The 27,171-nt window shown below is 38.6% G+C and overlaps 1 protein-coding gene across 2 annotated transcripts in view; it reads right to left on the reverse strand.

Moving 5' to 3' along the window:
* Positions 1–23,619, reverse strand: part of E(Pc) (Enhancer of Polycomb) — a 168,126-nt gene extending 144,507 nt beyond the window's left edge. For both annotated transcript variants that reach the window (XM_076192557.1, XM_076192556.1), the window contains exon 1: positions 23,222–23,619. In XM_076192557.1, coding sequence (XP_076048672.1) covers positions 23,222–23,368 — 147 coding nt within the window. In that variant the 5' untranslated portion in view covers positions 23,369–23,619. The remainder of the gene's footprint in view (positions 1–23,221) is intronic.
* Between the last annotated feature and the right edge of the window lie 3,552 nt (positions 23,620–27,171).

The following is a 27,171-nucleotide window of genomic DNA, read 5'->3' on the forward strand; positions in this document are numbered from 1 at the left end:
GATTGGGGGTGAGGGAGTATGTGTGAGCATAATTTGAAGCAACCCAAGGGGATTTCTCCCCGTCTTCTCCTTTTATGCATGGGGGGATGGAGAGGGGGGGTTGCCAATATAATGAACCAGCCTTGCTGTGGATGCACAGTGTCTTGCGACACTGCCTCTGACCCAGGACAGAGGACAAGGTGCAGGGATGACCCGTCATCCAGGAGGTGCTAAGATAAGAGGGAGGGTGGAGGGGAGTGGAGGGTATTCAGGGATGGAATGGGTGGGAATGATTTTATGCCTTTTTCTTTTTGGCTACCTCCCTTGTAAGGGGGAAAAGCCTTGGTGTATGTATGTACAAATTATTTGGAAATTCATTGACAAAAGTGGATAGTGAAAAGAATCTTGGTGTAATTATTAGTATTTATTTCAAATCATCTAAATTTTGAATTTCCTCCTCAGAGAAAGCAAGTAAGATTCTAGGACCCATTGCACAATCTTTTGATTTTAAAGGCTCATCTGTCATCAACAAGCCATACAAATTGTTTGTTCACCCTCATTTGGAATATGCTGTATCCGTAAGGTCACTGAATCTCATAAACAACATTGACAAATTGGAAAAAGTACAATGGCAAGCCACAAAATTGATTCAATATATCAGAAATAAATCACACTAAAACTGACTAAAAATCTGAATTTTCAGGAGTTGGATAGTAATAGGACACATGGACAGGAAGGTCCCCCCTTCCAAAACAGGGACCAAAACTAGGTCAGGCCAGTCACCACTTATATACTGCCTGCTTCACTAGCCATGCCTAGTACTCCTCTGTACCCAGTGCCACCTCCAGGGAATTATTGCCTCCTGAGCTGCTGTGCCTCACTCTCTTTTTCCCAGTTGCATGCCCCCTATGCCTTTGGGGACTTCAATGCATCGTCATGCTTCAAAGGAAAAGGAGAGTAATGTGGTGTACATATACCTCATAGGTATGCTAGGATTGGTAAGAAGTATACTTTTAGGAGTTGGAGAGTAGGGTTGTAGGACCTGACTTTGGTGGTCAGCAAGCCCCCCCCCCCCCTCCTTCCAAGAAAGGGACCGCAATTAGGTCTGGTCTGGTCAGTCACCACTAATATACTGCCTGGCTCATAGGCCATGCCCAATTCTTCTCTACACTCATCTATAATGCGTCCAGGCTCCAGGTCAACTCAGTGGGTGGTCACTGCCTTCAGGGACCACATGTGACTGTCCTTAGACTCTTATACTTACAACAGAATAATGAGCACAACCAACTACAGCTTCATTCTCTCCCTTGACACCATAGCCTAAGTAACATACTTGAATGTTACAAATCTATTTTCCTTAAAAAAGCATTGACTCAGTGGTGATTTGATACAAGTCTTAGATTCTGAAGGGAACCGACATCAAAAGTGACAAAATTTTCGAACTGAATGTGAATCAGACAAGCAATGATGGTCTCAAAGTGTCAGGAAGTAGATTTTATATGGACGTGGATAGAAACAACTTCGCTAGCCGTGTAGTCAATGAATGGAATAAACTTTCTGCAGAGCCAGTGCAATGCAGTAAATTTCGAAGTTTTAAAGGTCAACTGAGAAGGTTTTCAAAGAGGTGGTGAATATTTGTTAGATATATGGCTCAGTCACTTTTTGATCAAATAATGCAAAATTAATCCTATTACGCAATATGATAAAAATATTGGTAGCAGATGAACTTTTCCTTCGCCAATTTTCGGCTGGTCTCGTAACGCTCTATCGGCTGTAATGTCAGTCTTGCTGTTTACATTCTGATGCATGCCATGTGCGTGCACTATAAAATGCCGTGTTGCGCTGTCAACTTGATCAGTGATCTGTCATATTTCGTGTGTTAACAAGGTTTTATCAAGTATTTTTAGTTCGAAAACGGTTTTTTGTGTCACTGCAAATTGCAACAGTGATTCGACGAAACTTACTGCTGCGGATGGAATTCGTTTTCATTCTTTTCCAAAAGATCCTGTTCGCAAAAAAGGACTGGATCATTTTGTGCAGACGGCATGAGTCATGGAAGCCTGGATTGAAAGCGAAACTCTGTTCAAAACATAAAAACAGTACACTCAAGACCAAGTCACTAAGAATTAGCATGAAGCCCATTCTAAAAGATGTAACACCGACATTGTCATCGATGAGACCCCAGGTTCAGCAAGCAAACGCCGTCAAAGGAGCACTGCTGTCGAGGTAGGTGTATCAGTCTGTATCATGTGCATAGGTAGGCCTGTGTTATCTACGCTGTCACTGACAATTGTTAACAGGTATGGTTAGGCTTGACTAACGATTTTTGGGCTAGGCCTTAGCAGATTAGGGGTACAGTCAGGACAGGCTAGCTGGGCCTGTAGGCCCATGAATATGATCATCCCACTCCATCAGGCATGACCCTGATGACAGGGGCTTCCATAATAGGCCTATGACCACGTCTTGTCAATTGGAACCAACCAAATTAAAGTTGTTGTTTTTTTTTAGAATCAAATGAGTGGAACCCCACCGCCACCACCACCCCAGCAGGAGTTGAGCCTGTAACATTACAAGAACGTTACTAGTGCTTTGATGCTGAGGGAGTGAATGAAGCTCAAGAGTGTTTGCTGGTTTTATTATGGTTAGTGCGGGTGTCGACCTAGGTTGGGTCGGCAGTCAGGCTCCGAGGCTGCCCTAACCGCGAAAGTGACTGCAGGCCTAGGGTCGTGCACAGCTGGTTACAAGTGCTGTAGAGTACTGCATATGGAGACCACAGCCTGTCTCCTTATATACCACCCTATGTACCGAAAGGTGGCAAAGGATCCAGCCTCACCGAAACATGGCTTGGCAGGCCTAGGTTGTGCTTTCATGAGGGTACAAATGTTTGTAGTACAGGCATAATATGGACTTAATCTATACAAAAGTAAGGTATACCCTCACTCATTCACGGTTCACTGTTTGCGGCCCAGCATACTTGCAGATTTTGCTCTCAAAGTTTTTTTTTTATAATTTTGGCAATTTTGTGAATTTCTTATGCCATCTTTTTAGCAGATAAATGCCCACATTCACCCTAACTCGTAAATAATTTTAAAATAACAATGTCAGTTAATATAAAAAAAAAAATTAGAAAAGACAGATGATACAGTATAACTGGTAAATAATTCTAAAAAAAAAAAAAAAAACAATGTCAGTAAATATAAGATAAAAAATTAGATAAGAGAGATGATACACTATAATTGGCAAATAACTTTAAAATAACAATGTCAGTAAATATAAAATATAAAATTAGAAAAGAGAGATGATAAAGTATAACTGATAAATAATTTCAAAATAACAATGTCAGTTACGAGCTTTTGTTTCTCCTTCCTGCTGATTGGCTGCAGACGACATGACGTCACAAGCATCTTTATGCATGAGAGGCTAAACAGCTCTCTCTCTCAGTTGCGTGTGGGTTTTCAATTAGTTGATACCATAGATGAGGAAGAGGACTTCCAGTTAAAAGTGTACTGGCACAATTTCACAATTGGACCATGCCTGACAGTCATACACAAGGCACTTCAAGACATGAAAAAAGAAACTCTAAATGCATGTTGGAAAAAACTGTAGCCAGAATGTGTACATGACTACAAAGGCTTCTCACCCGATGAAATTCATCATGATGCTGTCAACAAGTCAGTGAAACTGGCACAGTTAATCAGGGGTGATGGCTTTGATGATGTAACTCACGAGGAGTTCAATGAACTCATTGATACCCACTCTCAGCCTCTGACGGATGAAGATTTGACAGAGCTGACGAAGTCTGCAGAAGAAGAAGAAGTAACAGAGGACCAGGAAGACCCATCACAAGAGGAAGAGGATGAAGGTCTGACTCTAGAACGGTTGGCTGAACTCATGCGAACAGCAAAGGAACTGCAGGAGAAAACTAAATCATGGGATCCTTACATGGTTCGTTCACTAGTTCTCAAATGCAATTGATTCATCCATGTCAACATACAAAACCCTTTTCACCACTATGAAAAAACAAAATTCATCATGATGCTGTCAACAAGTCAGTGAAACTGGCACAGTTAATCAGGGGTGATGGCTTTGATGATGTAACTCACGAGGAGTTCAATGAACTCATTGATACCCACTCTCAGCCTCTGACGGATGAAGATTTGGCAGAGCTGACGAAGTCTGCAGAAGAAGAAGAAGTAACAGAGGACCAGGAAGACCCATCACAAGAGGAAGAGGATGAAGGTCTGACTCTAGAACGGTTGGCTGAACTCATGCGAACAGCAAAGGAACGGCAGGAGAAAACTAAATCATGGGATCCTTACATGGTTCGTTCACTAGTTCTCAAATGCAATTGATTCATCCATGTCAACATACAAAACCCTTTTCACCACTATGAAAAAACAACGAAGCCAGCTGCCAATAACCATGTTCCTAACGAAGGTCAAGAAAAGTAACCAAGCCACACCTGAAGAAAATACTACACCACCTCCTGATTCTCCTGAAGAAACGACACCTCCTCCTGAAGTGCCTGAAGAGGAGGAATTGCCTGAACTGCTGTAAAGCAGCAGTTAAGCTGTGCCATACATCAGTGTCACCATAATCATCCTCATCGTATGGTACAGCAAATTTCATCATCATCATTCATTATTGGTGAGTACAATAAAATTAAAATGTTTTTAATTTATCATTACTGCATATTACTACATAATTAATGTATTAATGAGTAAGACTTGTCTTTAGAATGTGTTTGGGAAGCATATTTTAGCATATATAATATCATACATAGGCATTTTAAAACCACAAAGTCATTGGGGGGAATAGGGAGGTCAGTGTCGGAACTAGTGTTTTTAGCCCATTACATCAGGGATTGGGAGTGCACCACACAAACTGGCAGGTGCGCTGGCCAAACATTTGTCTCGCCTTTTGGGTACCATCAGCGGTGCTCATTTGAAACACTTAGGGGACCTATTGAATAGAATTAAGGACGTTCCTGCTCGCAACAAAAAGCTGGCCAGCCTGGATGTGACTTCTTTATTCACACGTGTCCTGACCCTTAAAGCGATTGACCTCCTTAGGGTTAAAATCACTAGTTCCGACACTGACCTCCCTATTCCCCCCAATGACTTTGTGGATTTAATACAGCTTTGTGTCCAATTCAATTATTTCAAATTCCAGGACTACTACTTTCACCAAAGGTTTGGCATGGCCATGGGCTCTCCTTTGAGCGCTGTCCTTGCCAACCTGTTCATGGAATTTCTAGAAACAGGGCCTCTCTCAGATATCATTCCTGACAACGTAGTATGGTTCGCTATGTGGATGACATACTACTAATTTCCCCCAGACGGTTTGACATCCCCAAACTCCAAGCGGCACTGAACGAGGCTGAGCCATCCTTCCAGTTCACCTTGGAGGAAGAAGTCAACGATTCCTTTCCATTTTTGGATACCCTTATCATCAAACATGATAATCTTTTAAAATTTACAGTCTACAGGAAACCAACCAATAAGGACGATTTGACTCACTTCCTTTCCCACCATGACCTCAGTATTAAGAAAGGTGTAGTTATAGGTTTCTACCTCAGAGCTCTCAGAATTTGTAGCCCTGAATTCTTAGAGGACGAGTTTAGGCACATAAAGGAGATCTTTCAGAAATTAAAATATCCAGAGTGCATCATCCACCAGTGCAAGAAAAAGGCACTCAAATAATGGAAGGGCGGGAGCCAACGAAAGATCCAGCTAGGAGGCTTATCCTTCCAGCCAGCAGCGTCACCACCACCCTCACCCGGACACTTGGGCGTTGCAATATTCAGGTAGTGGGGCCAGTCCAGCAGGACTATCAAAGAGCTCTCTAGAAGGAGTGACAGCCAGGACGAGATGTGGGGAAAAAACGCTGGTGTCTACCACATACCCTGTGCTGGATGTGATAAAGTATATATCGGCGAGACCTCCCGTGACCTGAAGACCCGGATCCAGGAGCATCGCTACGATTCCCGGAACAACATCACCACCAACGCCTGTATTATCCACCGGAACACCAACGACCACCTGATGGATTGGGATAACCCAGAGCTTCTTTTTAGTGAACCAGACAGGGTGAGGAGGAAATGCCTGGAAGCGGCTGCCATTCAAAGCTTCAAAACCATTGAGCGGAACAGAGGCATGTTCAACATTGCCCCTCCTATCATCCATCTGTTACCCGCATTATACAAATGTATGAAATGTCCCCCTTAGTCCATTTCAACAAACTGTCCGAAATGTCCTTTATCTCCACCAAGTCCCACCCGTCCCCTTCTCACCCCCCCTCCACCTACCACCCACCCCTCCCTGATAACCTCTCCCAGTTCCTTCCTCCATCGGCCTATATGTACTCAGAGTGTTTGCCATATGTCTGTACTTGAAAAAGCTGTAACAAGCGAAATGTCGTACCAATAAAGGTTTCGATCTCACACGGTGTTGATTCTCAAAGCCTAATTGACCTTGACCAGGAGAGAGGAATTCATACTGATACAGTGGTACCTCTATTTACACGATTACTTTGTTCTGTACACCTCCGTGTAAATAGAAATTTGCGTACTGGTAAATGGAAACACTATTTCCCATTGAAATCAATGTTAATTCAATCAATCCCTTCCCGACCTCGAAAAAGTATTTTTTTCCCTCTGATATGATGAAGCCTGTCACCAAACGAACATAAATAGGTATGATTACGATGTTACTGCAACATTAATGCCAAAAAAATCAATGTTAAAGACCACTTACAAGGTAAAAAATATAATGAAAAAAGCAATCTTTTGTACCTACTGATGGTAAGAGTTGCAGCTGTAGGGGGATGGGAGTGGAGGAGGTGGTGGAGTGGTGGGGGCTTACTGAGCCCCCTCTGAAGGAGGAGGTGCTCCTTCAACTTGAGTGGCACCCTCATGAGGGCACTGTCGTTTGGCACAAGGCTGGATGAACTCTGTGATGGTTGCTTGCTGGCACCGTGTGTGCAGGATTTGGCAGTAGTGAAGCATGACTAGTTCATTGAACTGGCCTGCAACACACTAGTGTCTGGTCCAGATGTGTGACCTCCACGAAATCGTAGAGTTTCCTCCACATTACACAGGCCTCCTTAACCTCCTCTGTGGTGGGGCCCTGAACACAATTGTCGTCTCCCTCAACCTCTTGCTGTTCCCGGGCCAGTTTGGCGACCTTCTCCTGATGCAGCTCCTTCAGCTCCTCAGTGGTCAGTTCATCCTCATGCTCCCCTACTAACTCCTTGACATCCCCGTCCTCCATCTCCAGGCCCAGGTCCCTCCCTAGTGCAATGATGTCCAAGATGACCGATGGACCAGCAGGCTCAAAGCCCTCCAAGTCGCTCCCTGTCAAATGATGGCCAAAGCTTCTTCCACGCTGCCTGTAGAGTTCTGATGGTAACCTGCTCCCAGCTCTTGCTAATCATCTTGACACAATGCAAGATGTTGAAGTGGGACTCCCAAATTCTCACAGGGTTAGGTCTGCGTTGGTGGTAGCGTTGAAGCAGTGTTCAAATAGAGCATGTGTGTACAGCTTCTTGAAATTAGAGATGACCTGCTGGTCCATCGGTTGCAAAATGGAAGTGGTATTTGGAGGCAGGAATTTAACTGTGATGAAATCCAGGTCTTGGGTAAGATGTGCCTGCATTATCCAGCAGTAGGAAGCACTTCAGTGGCAGTCCATTCCCCTGCAGAAACTTCTTGATCTCAGGGCCACATGTCCCTTCGATCCACTCCTGGTACAGCTGTCGGGTTGCCCACACCTCTGGGTTGGAACGCCACATCACTGGAAGTCTGCTCTTCAGGACATTGCCCCTCTTGAATGTTCATGGCATCTCTGAATGATATACTATGACCTTGCATTTGCTGCTTGCATTAGCACACATCACTGTAAGCCTGTCTTTCATCCCTGCAGGAACTTCTTGATCTCAGGGCAGCATGCCCCTTCAATCCACTCCTGGCACAGCTGTCGGGTTGCCCACGCCTTCGGGTTGGAACGCCATATCACTGGAAGTCTGCTCTTCAGGACAATGCCCCTCTTGAATGTTCATGGCATCTCTGAATGATACTATGATCTTGCAGTCGCCGCTCGTATTAGTACACATCACTGTAAGCCTGTCTTTCATAGGCTTATGCCCCAACAAAGCTTTCTCTTCAGCAGTAATGTAGGTGCTGTTAGGCATCCTCTTCCAAAAAGAGGCCTGTTTCATCACAATTAAATACCTGCTGTGGCAGGTAACCCTCATGACGCACCAGCTCCTAAAACTCCTTGACAAACACCTCAGCTGCATCCATGTCCACGCTTTTTGCCTCACCATGCCGTGTCACTCTGTGGATGCCTGTATGTTGCCGAAACTTCTCAAACCACCCCCTACTGGCTGTAAATGGCACTGAAGGTGGTATAAGCTGGCCATTGGTACCTGCCTGTTGCCGCTGCAGGTCAGCATATACTTGGCGAGCCCTTGAACAGATCATTTCCTCACTCAAGCTGTCACTCTTACACTGCTTCTTCTGTATCCACACAAGCAATAACCTTTCCACCTAGGCCAACAATGCTGGCCTCTTATGTGTGCTCACATACCTTATACCCTTAAGACACATTAGCTGACAGAATTTTATCTTTATCTAAAAGAATGGTTCTTATTGTTGACTCAGGCATATCAAACTCTCTCATTAGCTTACACATGCGTAAACCTTGTCCAGCTTTGGCAATCACTTCCCTCTTTTTCTCAATTGTGATGCTGGTTTTCTTACGAGCACCAGCTTCAGTAGGACTTCTCACCTGTTTTGGAGGTATTTTAAAGGCATAAACATGGCAGGAGGAGACACAAGACAGCACATGAATGGTGACATCAGCAAGATGGCAGCACGGGGTTTGATTTTCCGCACAGTAATGTACACCAATATGCCTGCATAAATAGCAAGATTTTTCCCATAATTTGACCATGTAAATAGAATTTCGCGTACATAAGGGCATGGGTAAATAAAGGTACCACTGTATGGATCTAATGAATTTTTTCAGCTGTTACAAAGTGCCTATGATGAATATTCACCTTCTGCAAGTACCACTACCAGCAAAATAGAGATGGAATGTGAAAGTGACCATGGTGAGTGCCAGGCATATGATTGATGGCTACTCTTCCCCACAGCAACCACTACCTATGGTAGATAATTTTATAGACATGTCTGTATCTTTTGCTAGCCTTCCTCTCCCCTTCAGTCAAATGATTTCTCTATTCTCTTTGCTACATAAACCTGTTTTATTGTACCTTATCACAGATAAAAACAATATATAATTCATGAATCCTTGAAACTTTTGCCTGTAATTATGAAGCTTGGCATAGATCAGGAGATGATTCATCCATGTACACTTTCTTAAGAGTTTGGGTGTTACTCATTTCAGCCTATGAAATCCACCTCTGTTGCAACTCGAGCATTTGTACCACCAAGTCCAAAGCTTCACAAACCTGTACAAGTTTCCATAAGCCCAGGAGCAGTGAACAGAGGGACACAAATGAACAGAGCCATAATCAAAGATGTTGGTGTCCAAGTGAGTGGTTGCCCAGTTTGGTTGAAGGAGGTGGCGTCAACCTAGATTGAACCTGTCACAGATGTCTCTGCATCCCTACCCTAGACATTTGCCTTATCTGAGCCAAAGTGGGACAAACCCTTGGGTCTTGGGGTGTAGTAGTAGTAAGGATCCAGTGGAGGACATGGACACCAATCCTGATTGGGAACCTGATATGCCAGGTACTGGGCACATGGACTTTGATGAACCTGACACAAAGGTTTGGATTATCACTTTGACTAACAAACCAAAACAAGGATTGTTAATAAAACACATTAGTTTCTCCTGGCATGACCAGATGAACTATCCATGAACTCTGAAGATGATCAACTTGGTGGTCGTGTGGATGTTTTTCCAACAAAATAAAATCAAAACCAGCCCTACTGGGCATGCTGGGGCCTGGCAGATAGGGCCAAGTCCATCAATGTCTGCTAGGTATTAGGCCTACCATTTCATACCTTGACCTTTATCCACACATCTGATGACAAACCAATGAAATCGTGTGTCTGGTCTGGTGTGTTGTGTGGTTGGTGGTGTGTATTTATGTATGTAAAGCTTGCACGCAGTAATGCATTCCAACAAACTCACCAGTCCTTATCTCATGCACGTTTTGGGCATTCATCCTCTGAGGATTCCTCACTCTTGACATGTTCTTCATCAGCTGAGTTTTGTTTCAATATCCAAATTGGTTCGTACATGTATCCTTGTACCATACCCACATTGGAACACGAAAGGGCATCCAAATCTGATCAATTTTTTCACTCAATATATATATGGTGCTTGACAAAAGTTTTAGGCCAGGTGTGTCAGACAAGCTGTAGCATGATAAAAGTATAATAAAAAATATTAATCTTATCCTTATTACTTTGTTGGGCATCCTTTATGTTTATTGACATCCCTCAGGCATCGTGGCATGGACATAGCAAGATCATGTAGCTTCTAGGTAGGTATAGCATCCCAACAAGCCTTAATTTCCTTCTCTAGCTTGGGGAGAGTTTTGACATCCTTTCCTTGTAGGGTTTAAATCTGGACTGTTTCTGGGCCAATCCTCAATTACCTTAATCTCACAGGTAATAACAGATTTAGCAGTAGGGCAGGGGGCACTATCCTGTTAACTCAAAGCACTCCTCCAGATGTTCATAATAAATGTACTGGTTGATTTTAACACCTTCCATACGGTGACGCCTATGTAGGCGTCATGAGAAGCAAGTAGGTATACGAGGATGCCGACTTCGGCGTCTTTATATTATATTTATTGTAGTCGTACCTGCATGACCCCCATACTCTGTAAACTGGCTTCATCATATTTTCTATGGTTATCAAAATTCACGGGTGAAAGAGAATGAGCGATAGAGCAGTGACTTCATTTTTTATAATGTGAGTATTATGATGCAACATCGCACGTCTGGCAGCTAATGCTGCCAGAAGTGCGATGTGGCCCGTATTGAAGGGGTTAATGTTGGCAGGCAACACAACAAGCCTCCCCAAGCCCCTGCCTCAGAAACAACCCCATACCATTAATGAACTGGAGTGTTTCACAGTTCCACAAAGGTAGCATGGGTCAAGGGGATCACTGCCATGCTTCCAGTATATGTTACCACCCCTCCCCTCAGTCACTGTGAACATTGCTTCATCAGACCAAAGTACATCCAGCCAGTCAGCATCATCCCACTGAAGATATTTTAGAGCATAAGCGACCCTACAAACCTTCTGCACATGGGTCGGCTATTTCCTTAGTTTGCTTACTGGCCTTCTTGAGAGCGATAATTTAGGCAATAGTTTCAGACTATAACTGCCTTGCTTTCCCCATAATAAGGCCACAAACACTCCCAAACTATAATAATAAAAAAAAAAAAAAAAAATAAAAAAAAAAAAAAAAAAATTATGTAAGATCAAGACACCAATGCCGGCATCCTTGTGTACCTACTCACAACTCACACTTCATGATGCCAATGCAGGCATCATTGTACTGAAGTGGTTAAGGGGGGGACTGAACACCTAGAATAATGAAATTTTCATCCAAAAATCAAATTTTAGATATGGGCATATTTGAATAATATAAACATCCTTCGTTTAAAGGGCCCAGGAGGCATGTCAATTGAAATGGCTCATGCAAGAATAGGCCCTAAACATCTATAAATATGTCTTGTTTTCGCTTGCACAATTCCATGAAACAGCTATATTTTTGTACATCTGGCATCAGCGTGACTTCCTCTTCCATGTGGTGTGCACAGCACACATCAAGCATAAGACCCATCAAACATCAGAGTAGATTGATGCATAAACACGTCACTGACTGTGGCAATATTGTGTTCCTATGCCACTGTTTGCCTTATTTCCTGGATATTACTACACTTACTAGATGTCCAATCAACAACAGCATCACGATGAAGAGGAAAACCAAAGAAAAGATGAAAAAATTGAGCCAAAAATGGAATGAAAGTTGTGCTAGAAGGAGGGCAAGGCATGATAGGCCTGGAGGAGGGACATCACCACCTTGCACATCACCACCACCACCTCCACATCCACTGCCAACACCATCTCCAGCACCAAATACCACTACACCTGACAACACAACTGACAAAGTGCTTTCTTCAAGATGAAGAGAAGAAGATGAGGAAAATTCAGGAAGAGGAAGATAAAATAGCTGGCGAAGGAGAAACATACAGAGCTGGGATCGCGCCGGTGTAGGAAAATCAAATACGTCTAGTGAGCTTTGTCATTGAGCATAAGAGAAGGTGCTCACTGCTGGTAAAAATAAACCACTCTGCAATGATTTGACAAAGTATGACAACTCAGCAGTGAGGTTTTAAATCGGTAAAAGTGCAAAATCTTCAATTATGAAAAACACCGCTTGGTGAGTAACAAATACATTTTAATGTAATATATATAGTAGATACGTATATATATATATGAAAATATTTACTGTCAGCTTATTCAATATACATATAATAATGTGTGTGAACATAATAAAAATCCCACCATAAATAACAGATATACAATGCTGAAAACTTTAAACACTCGTATCTCAAAACCACAAATATTTGCAATTAAAAATATGCCAAATTTTTTTAATCAATTGTGGCAGCCTGAAAATGCTTCTGGTAGTGTATAACAGTTATATCTTTATTTCCATGCCTGTTTTTTTCGATATCTTGAAAAACAGTGACGGGCTCCATCTAAGTGGGGAAAAAGTGCGGAAAAATGGGGTGACATAAGTGACCATACTTATGACACCTAATATCTCATGTCGTACAGCAAATTTTTAAAAAAGCAGGTGTGAAAGTGTTTATAGGATCTAAAAGTATTTAAAGTGAGTCCTCCTTATATGGTAATTCTTTATCCGGTAAATTCAGTTACGGTATTTTGTAATTACTACCCTCGATTCTATTTATGGTAAGAAAAATTCACAGATACGGTATCCCCTCGTGTTTTGGAGGTAAAATTAGATAATTTGAAGAGCAAAGCGCAGGGAGAAGGTACGTCTGCCATAAGTCGAAACTTGGGTTCGGTATACGGTAATTTCAATTTGCAGAAAGGTTTTCAGGAATACATATATGCCATATAATGAGGACTCACTGTGCCATGAAAAAGCAGAAATCTGTAGTATAAAAAATACAATGTACATATTCGATTACGTCAAAAAAACATTATGACATCAAGACATAGCAAGTTCTTGGGTTCACAATATATTTCTATTTATATTTTAAACAAAACCTGAAAGTTTCAAATTGAAAGACCATTAACTTTTTTATATGAATTTTTTTTATCAAGGTGTTCAGTCCCCCCTTAAAGATAGGTCTTTCAGAGGTCATGAAAACAAATTAAGGAAGACTACTTGTTGTTGTCTAACTGGTCCCACTCTGTCAATGGTGCTCTGCAGGACCATTCACATATAATTTCATCATACAGCGTATGATTCACAAAGTCATGTAATCAAGGTTACAGTACTCAAAGAAGAAATATGTCTTTAACTTCTTAAAATTCTTCATATTTTCAATGTTTAATGTCAAGTGGAAGTTTATTTTAGGATCTCGGTGTGGCAGACTTGAAAGTGTGAAAACCTAAACAATAAAAATTTTGTTCAGCGTTAGTCCAACAGTCACTCTCCGGGTATTAATCCTTTATTATGTTGTTGAATTACATGCAAAAGCTTTCTTAAATATAATGGTGAATCAGTAAGCAGTACTTGATGAGTTACTACACAAATTTTGAAAATAATTCTGGCTTTAATAGGCAACCAGTGTATATGAATCAACACAGGAGTAATCCTATCTCTCCATGAAATACCCTTAACAAGCCTTGCAGCTCTATTTAATATATTTTGCAATTTTTTCAGTTGTATCTTGGGCAAATTACAGTAAACTGAATTGCAATAGTCGACTACTAATAACACAATTCATTAGAAGTTTCTGAACAAAACTCTTAAGTTTTTTTTAACAAATGCTATGGTCTTTAAATGGTAGTCATCAATCCTTACAATGTTATTAATTTGAGCATTTAGAGACAAATGACAGGCAAGTATGACGCCTAGGTCACAAACTATCAACAATACTAACTTGACTACCATTTACATTCAAAATAATCTTACAAAAATTTCTTAGCCTATCTTTACTTCAAAGTAATATATATTCAGTCTTATCTGAATTTAATCTTAACTGTCTAAAGTTCATCCATCCTTTAACACTCATCAAAACACTATTCAGTTTCTCAGCACTCTAAATATCAGAAATAGAAAAATTGAATTAGGTGCATTCTAAATCCTACACCATGTCTTTCCAAGACTTTAGATAAACCAATTGTATAGAAAGAAAGAAAGAGAGAGAGACAGAAAAGAAAGAAAAAAACAAACAAAAAAACTATGTCCTATCATTGATATAACTATCTAAATATTGCAGTGCCTCATCACCAATACCCATGGATCTTAAGTTATTTAAAAGTATCTCATGGACAACAGTATCAAACAGCAAGTAGATCATTTCCCCTCATCCATTATTTCCAGTACATAATTAACAATAGAACACACTGTAGTCTTTGTAGAGTATAATTGCCTATAAGCTGACCGACAATCAGGGAAAGCACGAACTTGCTCCAAGTAGTCAGTCAACTGTTCAAGCATCATATATTCTAGCAATTTATATACATAAGAAAATCTGAAACTGGTCTATACGAGTTTAAACTCTGATAGCCAAGTGAACCCTTCAATATTGGTTTAACAATTGCCTTTTTTCAGATCTAGGAATTTTGTACATGAGTATATACCCAATTGACATTGGTATTTACCAATGTCAATATAATATCTCTAAGACGAGTGAAGTTTTCTGCCCCAACTAATTCTAATATTGGTAGTGGATCAACAGCACAATACGTTTTCTTGGATCTATTTATCACTCAAATAATAAAATCTCTGTTTACTGTCTTAAAATGTGACAATTTGAATTCAGCAACAGGTGTCACCACAGCCAAGGAATGCACATTAACAAACCCACTCAATATATTTCCAATCTTATTTCTAAAAAACACTAAAAAAGCCTCAGCCAGACAAAAATCACTGGGAGGTTTTTCTTTTTCAAATTTCCAGTTAATCTATTTAAAAATCTATATAACTTTGCCACACCCAATCCAGCTTCATGTCAAAAGGATGTGAAGAAATAGTTTGCCACATAGATGCATAAATACTTGGAATAGCTTAGGTGATATAGCCTCTGCTGGAACAATATATGAATTCAAAACTGTAATAATTGGACATCAAGGATATAGAATGAGTTAGAACTGTACACCTACTTGATCTAAAATGATTTAACAATCACAACACTTTTACTGAAGCGATTCATCACAAGATTCACACACATGCATGTACACAATACTTAAATTTTTTTTTATAAAAATAATATATATATATATATATATATATATATTTATGACATCCTCAGAGTACTCTGAGGATGTCGTAATAGACGAAAACGTTTAGTATTCCAACTTTATTTTCCCTGTGGTTTCTGCAATATTATTTAGTCACGCGTTATTGTGATTATTTTTGCATATATATATATATACCAGTATATATAAACTGCAGCAATGGTTTGAAAAAAATGGCAAATAAAATCTAACTGAAGTTGATGTAAAGTTATGCACTAAGGTAAAAATATCACCGAGTAAAACTACAAGTTATTTGGAAAAACATCAACAAATCTTGGTGTAATTATCAGTAATGATTTCAAATCATCTAAGCAGTGTATTTCTGCCTCAGAGAAAAAAAAAACAAGATTTTAGGACTGTTTCACAATCTTTAGACATCAAAAGTCCAACTGTCATCAACCAACTATATAGATAATTAGTCTGTCCACATTTGGAATATGCTATGTCTGTCTGGTAGCCAAATCTTGTTAAAAACATTGCCAGGTTGGAAAAACTCGTGGTAAGCCACAAAACTCATTCCTAACAGAACTTAATCACATGAAAACTGCCTAAAACAAAAAAATATATTTTCCCTAAAAAAGTGTATACTAAGGAATGAATTGTTACAAGGGACAGACACCAAAAGTAATTAGATTTTCATGCTGAATACAAATCAGGCAAAAAATAATGGCCTCGAGCTGTCAGGATGTCAATTTAATTTGGGAGTGGATAGAAACAACTTCGCCAACCCTGTATTCAATGAATGGAATAAACTTTCTGCAGAGACAGTGTAATGAAGTAGTTATAAGATTTTGGTTCAATTTACGAAAACACCTAAGCAATATGCTCTAATGTTTACCAATTATTAGGTTTGCTTGTTTATTCATTTCTTTGTTTAACTATCCATTCTTAGCATCCAACCTAATTATGGACCAAATGGTCTGCCACCAGTATGCTCTTCCTTTGTAATCCTTTATACATGAATTTAAGGGTAGGTATGATAAATTGGAAAGCAGGAGACAGGACCCAATGAACATTACACCTTTCCTGTATGTAACAATTAGGTACAATTACAAACAAACACACCCACCCAGAGCAGTGAATGTCTGGAACAAACTGGACGAAACAATAATGTGTTCAAAAACCATACACGAATTTAAGAGCAAACTAGACACTGAGATACAGATGGGATACCATGAGCATAGCTTCTCTTCCCTTAAGATACAACTAGGTAAATATATACACACACGAGTTCAAACCTAAATATGATAATTGGAAATAAAAAATATAGATCAAGTTGGAACTGTACACAAATTTGAGTATGTATGTTAGACAATTAGACAATAGGAGACAGGACTCAATGAGCATTGCTACTTTCCTGTACAAGTCTGCAATTAGGTAAATACACACACACAGTTAAAGCTGGAAAAATACATGAATTCAAACCTAAATATAACAATTGGAAATGAAGGGTATAAACCAAGCTGGAACTGTACATGAATTTGAGACTAGGTGAGATAAACTAGAGTAGGAGACAGGAACCAATGAGTTGCTCTTTTCCTATTAGGTAAAATGTAAACAAATACACAAACACACACACAATTAAAGATATGGACCAAGTTGGAACTGTACAGGAATTGAGACTAAATATGATAAATTGGAGAGTAAATACACATAACACACAAATAAATAAAACAAATAAAGTACCCCCTTGCTAGTTCAATTTTCTACCATCTTGCATGTTTGTTTACCTTTATTTTCTTTCACAAACCTCCCAAGAACAAACACATTTGGCATTTTGGCATAAATTCCTGCCCAGGTAAATTATCTTCATTTCACCAAGAGTCCCAAAAGCTAAAGTAATCTTTGCACACCAATCTGCCAAATTTATCCTGATATCTAAAACTATTTTTACAATTAAACATTGTATTTTGTGCACTGAACTCATTATGAATGCTATAACAATTGACACAAAGATCATCATGTTTTGAAAATATTAGCATATTTACATATAGATAAATCTATGAATATATTCCAATCTACCAATATGCCCCTTACAATAGGTAGCTATCTAAGAAGGCTATGTATATGTCTCTGACTTTACATATTATCTAGTTAGTTTAATGTTGATGCAATTTAGTCATGATGATTTATGTGTATATGAAATTTATAGATCAAATTTCTGCTTTTAGTTTTCCTTTTCATAATTAAGACTTATCTCAACACCCTTGAATTTTCCGAGTTAACATCAGTTTTGGCCAGACTGTTCCAAATGTTTACCACTGCATTACTGAATGAAAGTCTTTACATGTCAAAAACATAATCATGAACATGCACTTCACCATACATCTTATTAATAATTCCAACTGTCCTGATCATCTCTCTCCTTCTTTTATTTATGTGGGTTGCTACCGGTATATTTTTTCAGGCTTTCTTGTGAGATATATATATATATATATATATATATATATATATATATATATACATATATATATATATATATATATATATATACACATATATATATATATATATATATATAAGCTATTCAGTGTAGATACCATTCTTGCTTCATCTCTGCACATTTTATACTTCATTTGCATAAATACCTATTCTAAGAGTTCCAAACTTGGATGATGTAATACAGTACTGGCCTTACAACACTGATGCAGTCATCAACATACTGGTATCCAAATCTATATAAATTCCAGTAAGCCCCACTATTCTATATACTCTACTTACTTTTTTCTCTATATGTCGTCTCAATTAAGCTTGCAGTCTATTACTGCTCTTTAAACATTTCTCAGTCCACATTTTTCAATTCTCATATAATTCATGCATGAACTCTACATATGATTTCCCAATTCTCCTCCTAAAGTACTTCTCTGGGAGGAATTTTTGGCTGTGCAGTTTCTGACCATCTTTTTACTTCATTAATAGCCCCAGAGCCTAAAAAGAGAGGGAATCATGGAGCACATCTATACAAGTCTGGAGAGCCAAGGAGGGTCCCATGAATTTCTGTAGGATCCCCACAGCCATAGATATTTCAATTTGCATTACCAAAGAATCTTATGTACACACCAATACTCCCAATATCAATAAATGGAGATGTAAGCAGTCTTATTCCATCTCCTGGATATCCTCCTCAAATTACAATCAATTTGTCTGAAGATATTGGTGTCAACCATGTACAGGAAGATCCTATTATCATCATTTTATGATGAATAAGCGTGTATGACAAATAACATATATTGATATTGTAAACTAAATTCTCCCTACACAGCAGCACATAAGAATGATGGTCACAAAGTTCTATGCTTGTGCCTTCATATCATATCACTCAAAATACAAGAAAACAATCAGAAAAGCCATCTACTCAAATATACATATAACTACCCATCTCCCAGTAATCCACAACATATATACACACTCAGATCACAAACTACCATGTATTAACCAGAAATCATTCATGAGACATATACCAGTAACACTAGCACATCTATGCTTTGTCATTACCCAGTACTAAAACTGTACAATCACTGAAATGGTCTGCCAATACACACCAATGATGTACAATGCAATAACCACAAAGAAAACAGAACATATTATTTTCTCTGCTCTACTCTTACTAGCGACAAATCCACAAAATATTTTCAGTGGCCTATGGTCTGAAATGATGACTGTCATTTACATTTTTGGACCCACAAGAGGGTCTATGGATAATCAACTGACAAACAAATGGGGTGCTAGACTTCAGCCTTAGGATAACATGTTGATTGCACACTTAAATTTTCTATATGACTACATACAACTGTCATGTTACTCGGGAATTCCCTAACACGTCCCAGATAATATTTACCAGGATCGTGCACACCACAATTTTTTCCCCCACTGAGACAGTGATAGAAAGAATATACAATTAAAAATGAAGTGATTACAAAGGCAAAGGAGGAAAAGGACCTCTGGACCTTAATGAGCGAAGATCTATTGCCAGAGTCACATGAAGAAAATAATAGAAGATGATTCTGAGTGGCTGAGAAATACAAGTGGCATACAAAAAAAGATTGAAAAAGCAAAGACTTCCCATACTGGATAATGATATCTGGATCAAAGGAAAAATTGTCAGAAAAAATTTGCTGGTACAGGATGACAGATTAACAAAAGATAAGAGTAAAAAATTGAAAAAGCAAACTTGTTTGAAAGCATTGCCTTCCACACTACAGATTTATGGAACAAGTTAGATGAAAATATAATCCAAGCCAACACCATCACCAAATTTATAACAAAATCTGATGAAGGCAGTGATGGGACCCAATGATGACAGCTTCAATTCTGCATACTACAAATAGCTTAAAACACACCGAGGTTATATGAGCATACTGAGCAAGATTAAATGTTCAAAGGCAAAGAAATATAGTTATCCATACAGATGCAAAAATACTTTGAATAGTTTAGAAGGCAACATAACCTAAGCTGGGACAATACACAAACTGCAAGTATGATAACTGGAAAATAAAGAGATACTGTATATACAAATTTGGAACCACATTTTAATTTGTATTCATGTATGAAGATTATAAAAAATACGCAACAGACAAGACCCCTTTCCTGTATACTACAATTAGGTAAACACACACACAATCAGCATTCCCTTTGTTCTACTTTCATCATGTCTTATAAGTTTGCAATTCCTTCTTGTAGTTTTACCTATTTTCATACCAGTTCTTCCAAAATACTTTGGGTTTTACTTGGCACTCTTTATAATATCGTTCTTTATCTTCATCTTACCTGACTTTATCTTTCTTATCAATTTGATTCCTCTCTTCACCTGTCAACTTTTTCCAGTTTTTACTGTACTTGTTTTATTTCTTACCAGTCATATTTCATATTTTCTTTGTTTTCATCACTCAGCTTCATTGACAATAAAATGTATACAAAATATAGTATTTTTTTTCTGTCAATGTACTAACAATCACTTTTATCAAGTGATCATTAGCACATTTCAATCTGTAAAAACACACAAACATATACATACCAAAGGCTTTTTCCCCCTTACAAGGGAGGAGGGAGGAGAGGGAGGGAGGGAGGGAGAAGAGGGAGGGAGGAAAGAAAGAGAGAGAGAGAGCGAGAGAGAGAATAATAATAAATAAAATAAAAGCAGCAGCATAAAATCCACTCTCATCCATTACATCAACACACTCCACTCCCATTCATCCACCTCCCTCCCTCTTATCTTGGATCATCCCTGCATCTCACCCATTGCCCTAGGTCAGAAGCAGTGTCGCAAGACACAGAACATCCACAGCAAGGCCGCTTCATTAAATCGGCAACCTTTCCTCTCTGTCCTCTCATGCAGAAATGGAGATGGGGAGAAATCCCTTCATGCTGTGTCAATTTATTTTTTACACATACTCTTTCACCTATCCACCACCCACTCCCCATTCATACATCACAACATCAACCATACAACACCATTCTCCATTCACCCCTATCTAATGTATAAACCAAATCCTAAATATTAACCAAATTATTTCTCATATGTTGTCAATACACAATCTCAAGTTTTTTCACCATGGGCAGAAAAAAGTATAAAATCCCTCATAACTAATTTATACATGCAAGCTGGGACCACTTCCATTTGCTAACTACAATTTCAAACCTTACTATGAACAATGATACCAGATCATTTGGATCAATTGATTACAACAAATTTGTTTACAGGGGAAAAATAAACAACTCCATTCTCTACACACTATCACAATTATTTCACACACACACACACACATATATAGTGAATATGGTATTAAAGGAATGTTCTACAACTTCAATATAGGAAACATGTCAAATATTCCATCCCCCTATCCTTGCATCAAACTTTAATATAATCATCACTGACAATACATTAGTATCATGTCAATGACCTAAGATGTCATTTTCCTTGAGAGAGAGATGGAGAGATAATGATAGTGTGAGAGTGTGAGTGGTTTTGTGTGTTTATTCCCTGTACCAGTATACAGATCTACAATATTCAGTTTCTGGGACAAGTAATATTGAAATAATAAATGTTTGTAAACAATAGTCAACACCTGTTAATTCTGTTTACCCGTATCACTTAAAACTATAATTAACTGGGACCAATGATGAGTGCCTGCAAGATAAACATCTCCCCGTTGCCCATCTTCAAAACCCACCAACATCACACTCTACGAGTTGCACCCCCTTTGGTCTCTGTACCGAGGTCATTTAAGATCAACTTTAACCCCATTATTCCAAAAGTAATGCAGACAACTGGTGAATACTAACTACTGTAAACTGTTGACACAAACATAGTGCTATTATAAGCCAGTGGCAAAGAGTCTCATACTTACTTCCAGGATCTATGGAAGGGCCTATAGGTTTCCAATAATCAAAAAGTCAATGATTACTGTCTCCCCATTATCAGTTTTTTGGGACTAATCTTGGATACTTGCTAGTGGTGGATTTGCATGATGGATGGTAAAGAAAATCATAACCCTGCTCCTCATTTACACAACTGTCAAACCTCCTCCTACAGATCCCCTAGACCAGACTAAGCCCAAGATCCCTACCATGTTTAACCATTACTCTGCTCTCACTGCTTTCAGCAAGTAACATAGAAACAGTCCCACACTAATGAAACACAAAGACTCTTCCAATTTCTTTCCCCCACCCACTTGAGACCTATGGGAACGTCCAAATACCAATCCAAACCACTGGGGTTTCAAGTTTCTACTCAGTGAAATTCATGGCAGCAATTATTACTACTATTATTTGCAGGTGCTATTGATCATTTCAAGTTCTTGATTACAAAATTTCCAAAAGAAAACATGCTGCAAGTCTTGGTGCCACTTTGCCAACTTTCATCCTCCAAAAATTTTGTATTATCAAAATTTGTACAGTGAATATATGATTCCCATCTCATTATTACATTTGCTCACAGTTCAAATTAACTCATCATTATTTAAATTTCCCAAATGACATTAAAAGCCTTTCTTATGACTTTCTTTCATTGCCAACTACTGAAGAATTATTCATTCATGAACTATTTTATGGCATATTTCATATAATTTGTCTGACAGCTCTATCTGCATTACTCCATCTTTTCAACATGTTTAAATGCATGAATCCAAACTATGAGTCAGGTGCAATCACAATTTTCAATGTCATAGACATACAAGATTAAGTACATCCTTAAATATATAGTATAGAAATCTTGAGAAAACCCTAAAATTCACACTAAATATAAATTTCAATAAACTGGAAACATCATACTACAAATAACTAGTACTACTTGGCCACTGAATGTCAACACTGAATGGCAACCCCAATCAAAATATTGTTTTTATTCAATTCCAATACTGAACAATAGTTCCTTAACTCCTTTGACAATTCAAAGTAACAACACATGATCATATACTATGAACAATTATTTCTTCAAATGAAAGCAAAATTACATGAATTAATTCTTACTAATGGCAATAAACATTTTTGTCAAAAATAACTGCAGGCAAAATGTAAACAATAAGTTCAATTGCTGGGTGACGTCAATGTAGTTTCAGCAATACGTCACATATAAAGTCTTAGGTAAATTTTATGTTTAAAATTCTGGGGTTGTCAATCAAATATTTCGTGGAGAACACGAAAATATGACGAATTCTAATACGTCTGATTTTGACGTATTTGAATTTGGCGCCCAACCAATATGGCGGAGACGCCTAGGCCGCCCTAAAACATACAGCGTTACTTCTTACCGTCTCCTCCTCCTTCTCCATGCCCGTAGGCATTTGCGGAACTGTCCTGTTGATTGCATTGAATTCTGCAATATCCGGAATCTCCTCTTGAAGGTACACAGGGATGGGTTTTGAGGCATCAAGCTGCCTCGCTCGGAACTTGCTCATTTTGGCAGCACAAATATTAGCAAGCCCACACCATAACAAAACACTTCATGTTACACTTTGAGTGGGGCTTAGTGGGCCAAGGCCCACTCGGGACCACGGAGCGAAACTCCTATAATGTGCCCATTTTTGTATTTTTCACACTGCACACAATACAAAGGAAATATTTGACAAAAATCCCAAATTCAGGTGGCCCGAAACCTACTAACAATCATGGCGGTCCACCACGCTCTGCGCGCCACAACAACACTGCCATCTATCGGGGGCCTTTAGTAATAAGCTATTCAATCTTGCACCGTAGTTTAGGGGTGTTCCATGTATAGTAAAACAACTTCATAATATCTCGATTTTTTTCTAATTTATTTAAAAATTGAAAACGTTGACAATAGGAAAAAATATGCATTTGAAGAAGCTTATTTTTTCATTACATTCTTACAAGATGTACGCTCATAGATACTGATGCTTAAGTAAACTTACTACATAGACTTCGTAGACTTTCGTGGATTTATGTAGACGTAAACATAATATTGGAAAAGGCATATGCCTGTGAATCCAACTCTAACTCTCATTGACTGCCCTAGGGTTTAGGCGGTGGCGGTCAAATTATTTTTATAAAAAATACTTTACAATTATACAATAAATCTTTAATGCTTCAAAACCTGTCTAGTTTTTCAAGTGCTCTTGCAGTTTTGGCTTCAACCAGAGATCTAGAAAATGTGTTCCATTTGTTTACCACCCTAACACAAAGACAATTCTTTCATTTATCTAAACGTCTTCTGTTTTTTTATATTTTTCATTGCATGTCCTTTGGTTGGATGATCCTGTCCGAATACAGAAATATGGTTGCATACTTCTTGATTATCTTTATACACAACACAAAATATTAAACATCTCAATCATGTCTCCCTTTGCTCTCCTTTATGATAGAGTTGACGGACTTAGTTTCTTCATAATGTAGGTTACTCGATGTGGGCATCACTGTTGATGTCTGTGAACATTTCCAATTATCTCCACTTCCTAGATACAGGCCTCATATATGATTTGCATATTCTAAAATGGGTCTCGCAAGGACCAGATACAGACTCGAATATTTCCCCCCATCAACTTACAATTCAAAATGTATCCTTTCATCTCCATTATTTTCCTGCACACCTAGTCTTATACATTTATATTTGTCTGAGTGAAACCATAATAATAACTTTCCGTCCATTTTTTCGTATTATTGATGTCTTATTGAAAATTGTCAGTACCCTCTCTTTTCTTTATCTGCTCATATATTTTGTACCATCAGCCTATAACTACACATTGCTCATATTTTCAACAACACCTGGCAGATCATTTATAGATATCACAAATTATAAAGGACCCAATACTGAACCTTGAGGAACCCCACTTCTCACTTCATGCCATTTTGACACTTGCCCATTTATTATCACTTACGGTTTCCTATCACACAGAAAAGCTTTGATCCATTCCAATAAATTTCCATTGAAACTGCATTTTATTTTTTCAATTAATCTCTGATTCGGTACTTCGTCAAATGCCTATATGAAGTCACAATAAACTATATCCACTCCACCCCCCTCGTCCAGTGATTTAGCCCAATGATCCAAATTCCAATACCCATATACTGAAAGGTTGTTAATCTTGCAGGAATAAACTGTAACTACCGATTACTCAACACCTTGTGTTCTCTCAGATGTTCCAGTATTTTTCTCTAATCAATGACTCAATTAACTTACATACAACATTCAAATATATCTCCGTGTTTAGATAAGGCAATAATATAGGTGATTTTCCAATCTTGAGGTAATTCACCAATACTGAAAGAATTTTCAAAATAAATCTAAATCAGACTGCACAACGGGATAGACTTTTTCAAAACTCCAACCAGAGTAAAATAAAAAATGCTGACCATTCCCACAAAATGTTTTTGCAATCAAACTTGAATTCAGGCAACAAAAGCGCTATTTTTGAATTTTGAATAAATCGTATATACTTAGAAAACAGCGCCTTCACAGCTTCAGCTCTCGTTGGGAATCTTCGGAAGTGTGACGTATCATTGGCCAAACATCGCTATTCACACGCCACTGTATGCCATTGTTAAACAATGAATATATCGAATAGCTGTGGGAAAATAATAATAATAGATTATGGTCTCCAACACATACTGCTTAAGACATTTGGCCTGGAATCCATTATGATCAATGACACATTCCAACTCGTCTAACTTTTCGACTTTTTTTTTTTTTTTTTCTGCCGGGCTGCGATAGAGAATAACACAACCGGACCTGGCCTAAAAAAAAAAAAAAATACAAAAGTGTTAACATTGCTGCGAGCAGGGAAAGCATAAACATTTGTTGACTGCAGCTACCTACATTTTTATGTACTCTCTTATTTTTATTAGGGATAAATTGGTGTATATATATATATATATATATATATATATATATATATATATATATATATATATATATATATATATATATATAAGTTGTTTGTCATTTTGAGTATTTTGAAACCCATAAATATGTACCGTTATCTAATATTAATATTAGCAACAATTTTTAAAAAGTGTTTTTTCTTTTTTTACGGTTTTGTCGTGGAAAATCACAAATGCACCTGACCTAACTCTAATTTTTAATGTCACGGTTCAGAGTGACTTTATATCATCAAGGCTTGCAGTTATGTCCCTTGTTCCTGATGATCATAAGCAACAATGCTGCTTTAATGAAATATTGGGTGTGGCTTCTCGTTCAATCAACGGAGCTAACAGAAGTGGCTATGACGGCAAACCTTGTTTCGACCTTTTTAGTCTTCGACACCATCCAACGCTTCATTTGAATGTCGGAATAACTGTCAATACGGTGAATGTCTATCTTGGTCTTAGGGACATCGTCCTCTATAAAACTTTTGAGAAAAAGTCGCATGTCAACTCTGTTTACTCTTCAATGCAGTGAAAATGTCCGCAACTTAGTGGATTACCCAGGGCCCCGACATGGGAAGTGCCGCCCCGGGGCGAGTCGAAAAGTGCCGCCCCCCCCCCCACACACACACCACCACTACCACTGCCACCACATTCCACATCTGATGGTCACTAGCATGATTCACATGTAACATTCATCCACAAAACAACGTTTATACACACATCATTCATACACACAACTTATGATAAATAAATCATACATTGAAAGTACTTTAGGGGGAATTTGCATTACATTCTTTTCACCAAAAGTGCCTGCCCTCCCCAAACAAACAAGAAAGTGCCACCCCGGGGCATTGCCCCCACCCCCCTGCCCCTCCCCTTGTCGGGACCCTGGAATTACCAAATTGTCGATAGAGAGCGTGGTAACAGTGACGTCAACATTGCGGTTTGCCATTCATTGATTAGGTTAACACTAAAAATAAGATGATGATCTAGTTTCGCCTTAGGCCTAGGCAGTGTATGTAATGCATATGTTGTAAATTTGCACAGATCATGAATGTCCATAATATGTGCAGCACCAATAAAGATTCATAATTAGACGCACAAATAACGAGTCCATTTGACATGCACACATTATGGAGCTTTGTAAAAAGGTTAGGTTAGGTAAGGATAAGTTAGGTTCATAATATGTGCATGTCTAATGAATTCGTTATCTGTGCGCCCAAATATGAATTCATCATTGGGGGCACAAATAACGAGTCCATTTGACATACACACATTATGAAGATTCATAAAAAGGTTAGGTTAGGTAAGGATAGGTTAGGGTCATAATATATGCATGTCTAATGGATTCGTTCTCTGTGCGCCCAATTATCATTGG

The sequence above is a fragment of the Oratosquilla oratoria genome, chromosome 11 (genome assembly GCF_046742065.1).
Source record: "Oratosquilla oratoria isolate Oo_2021 chromosome 11, ASM4674206v1, whole genome shotgun sequence".
NCBI classification, from domain to species: Eukaryota; Metazoa; Arthropoda; class Malacostraca; order Stomatopoda; family Squillidae; genus Oratosquilla; species Oratosquilla oratoria.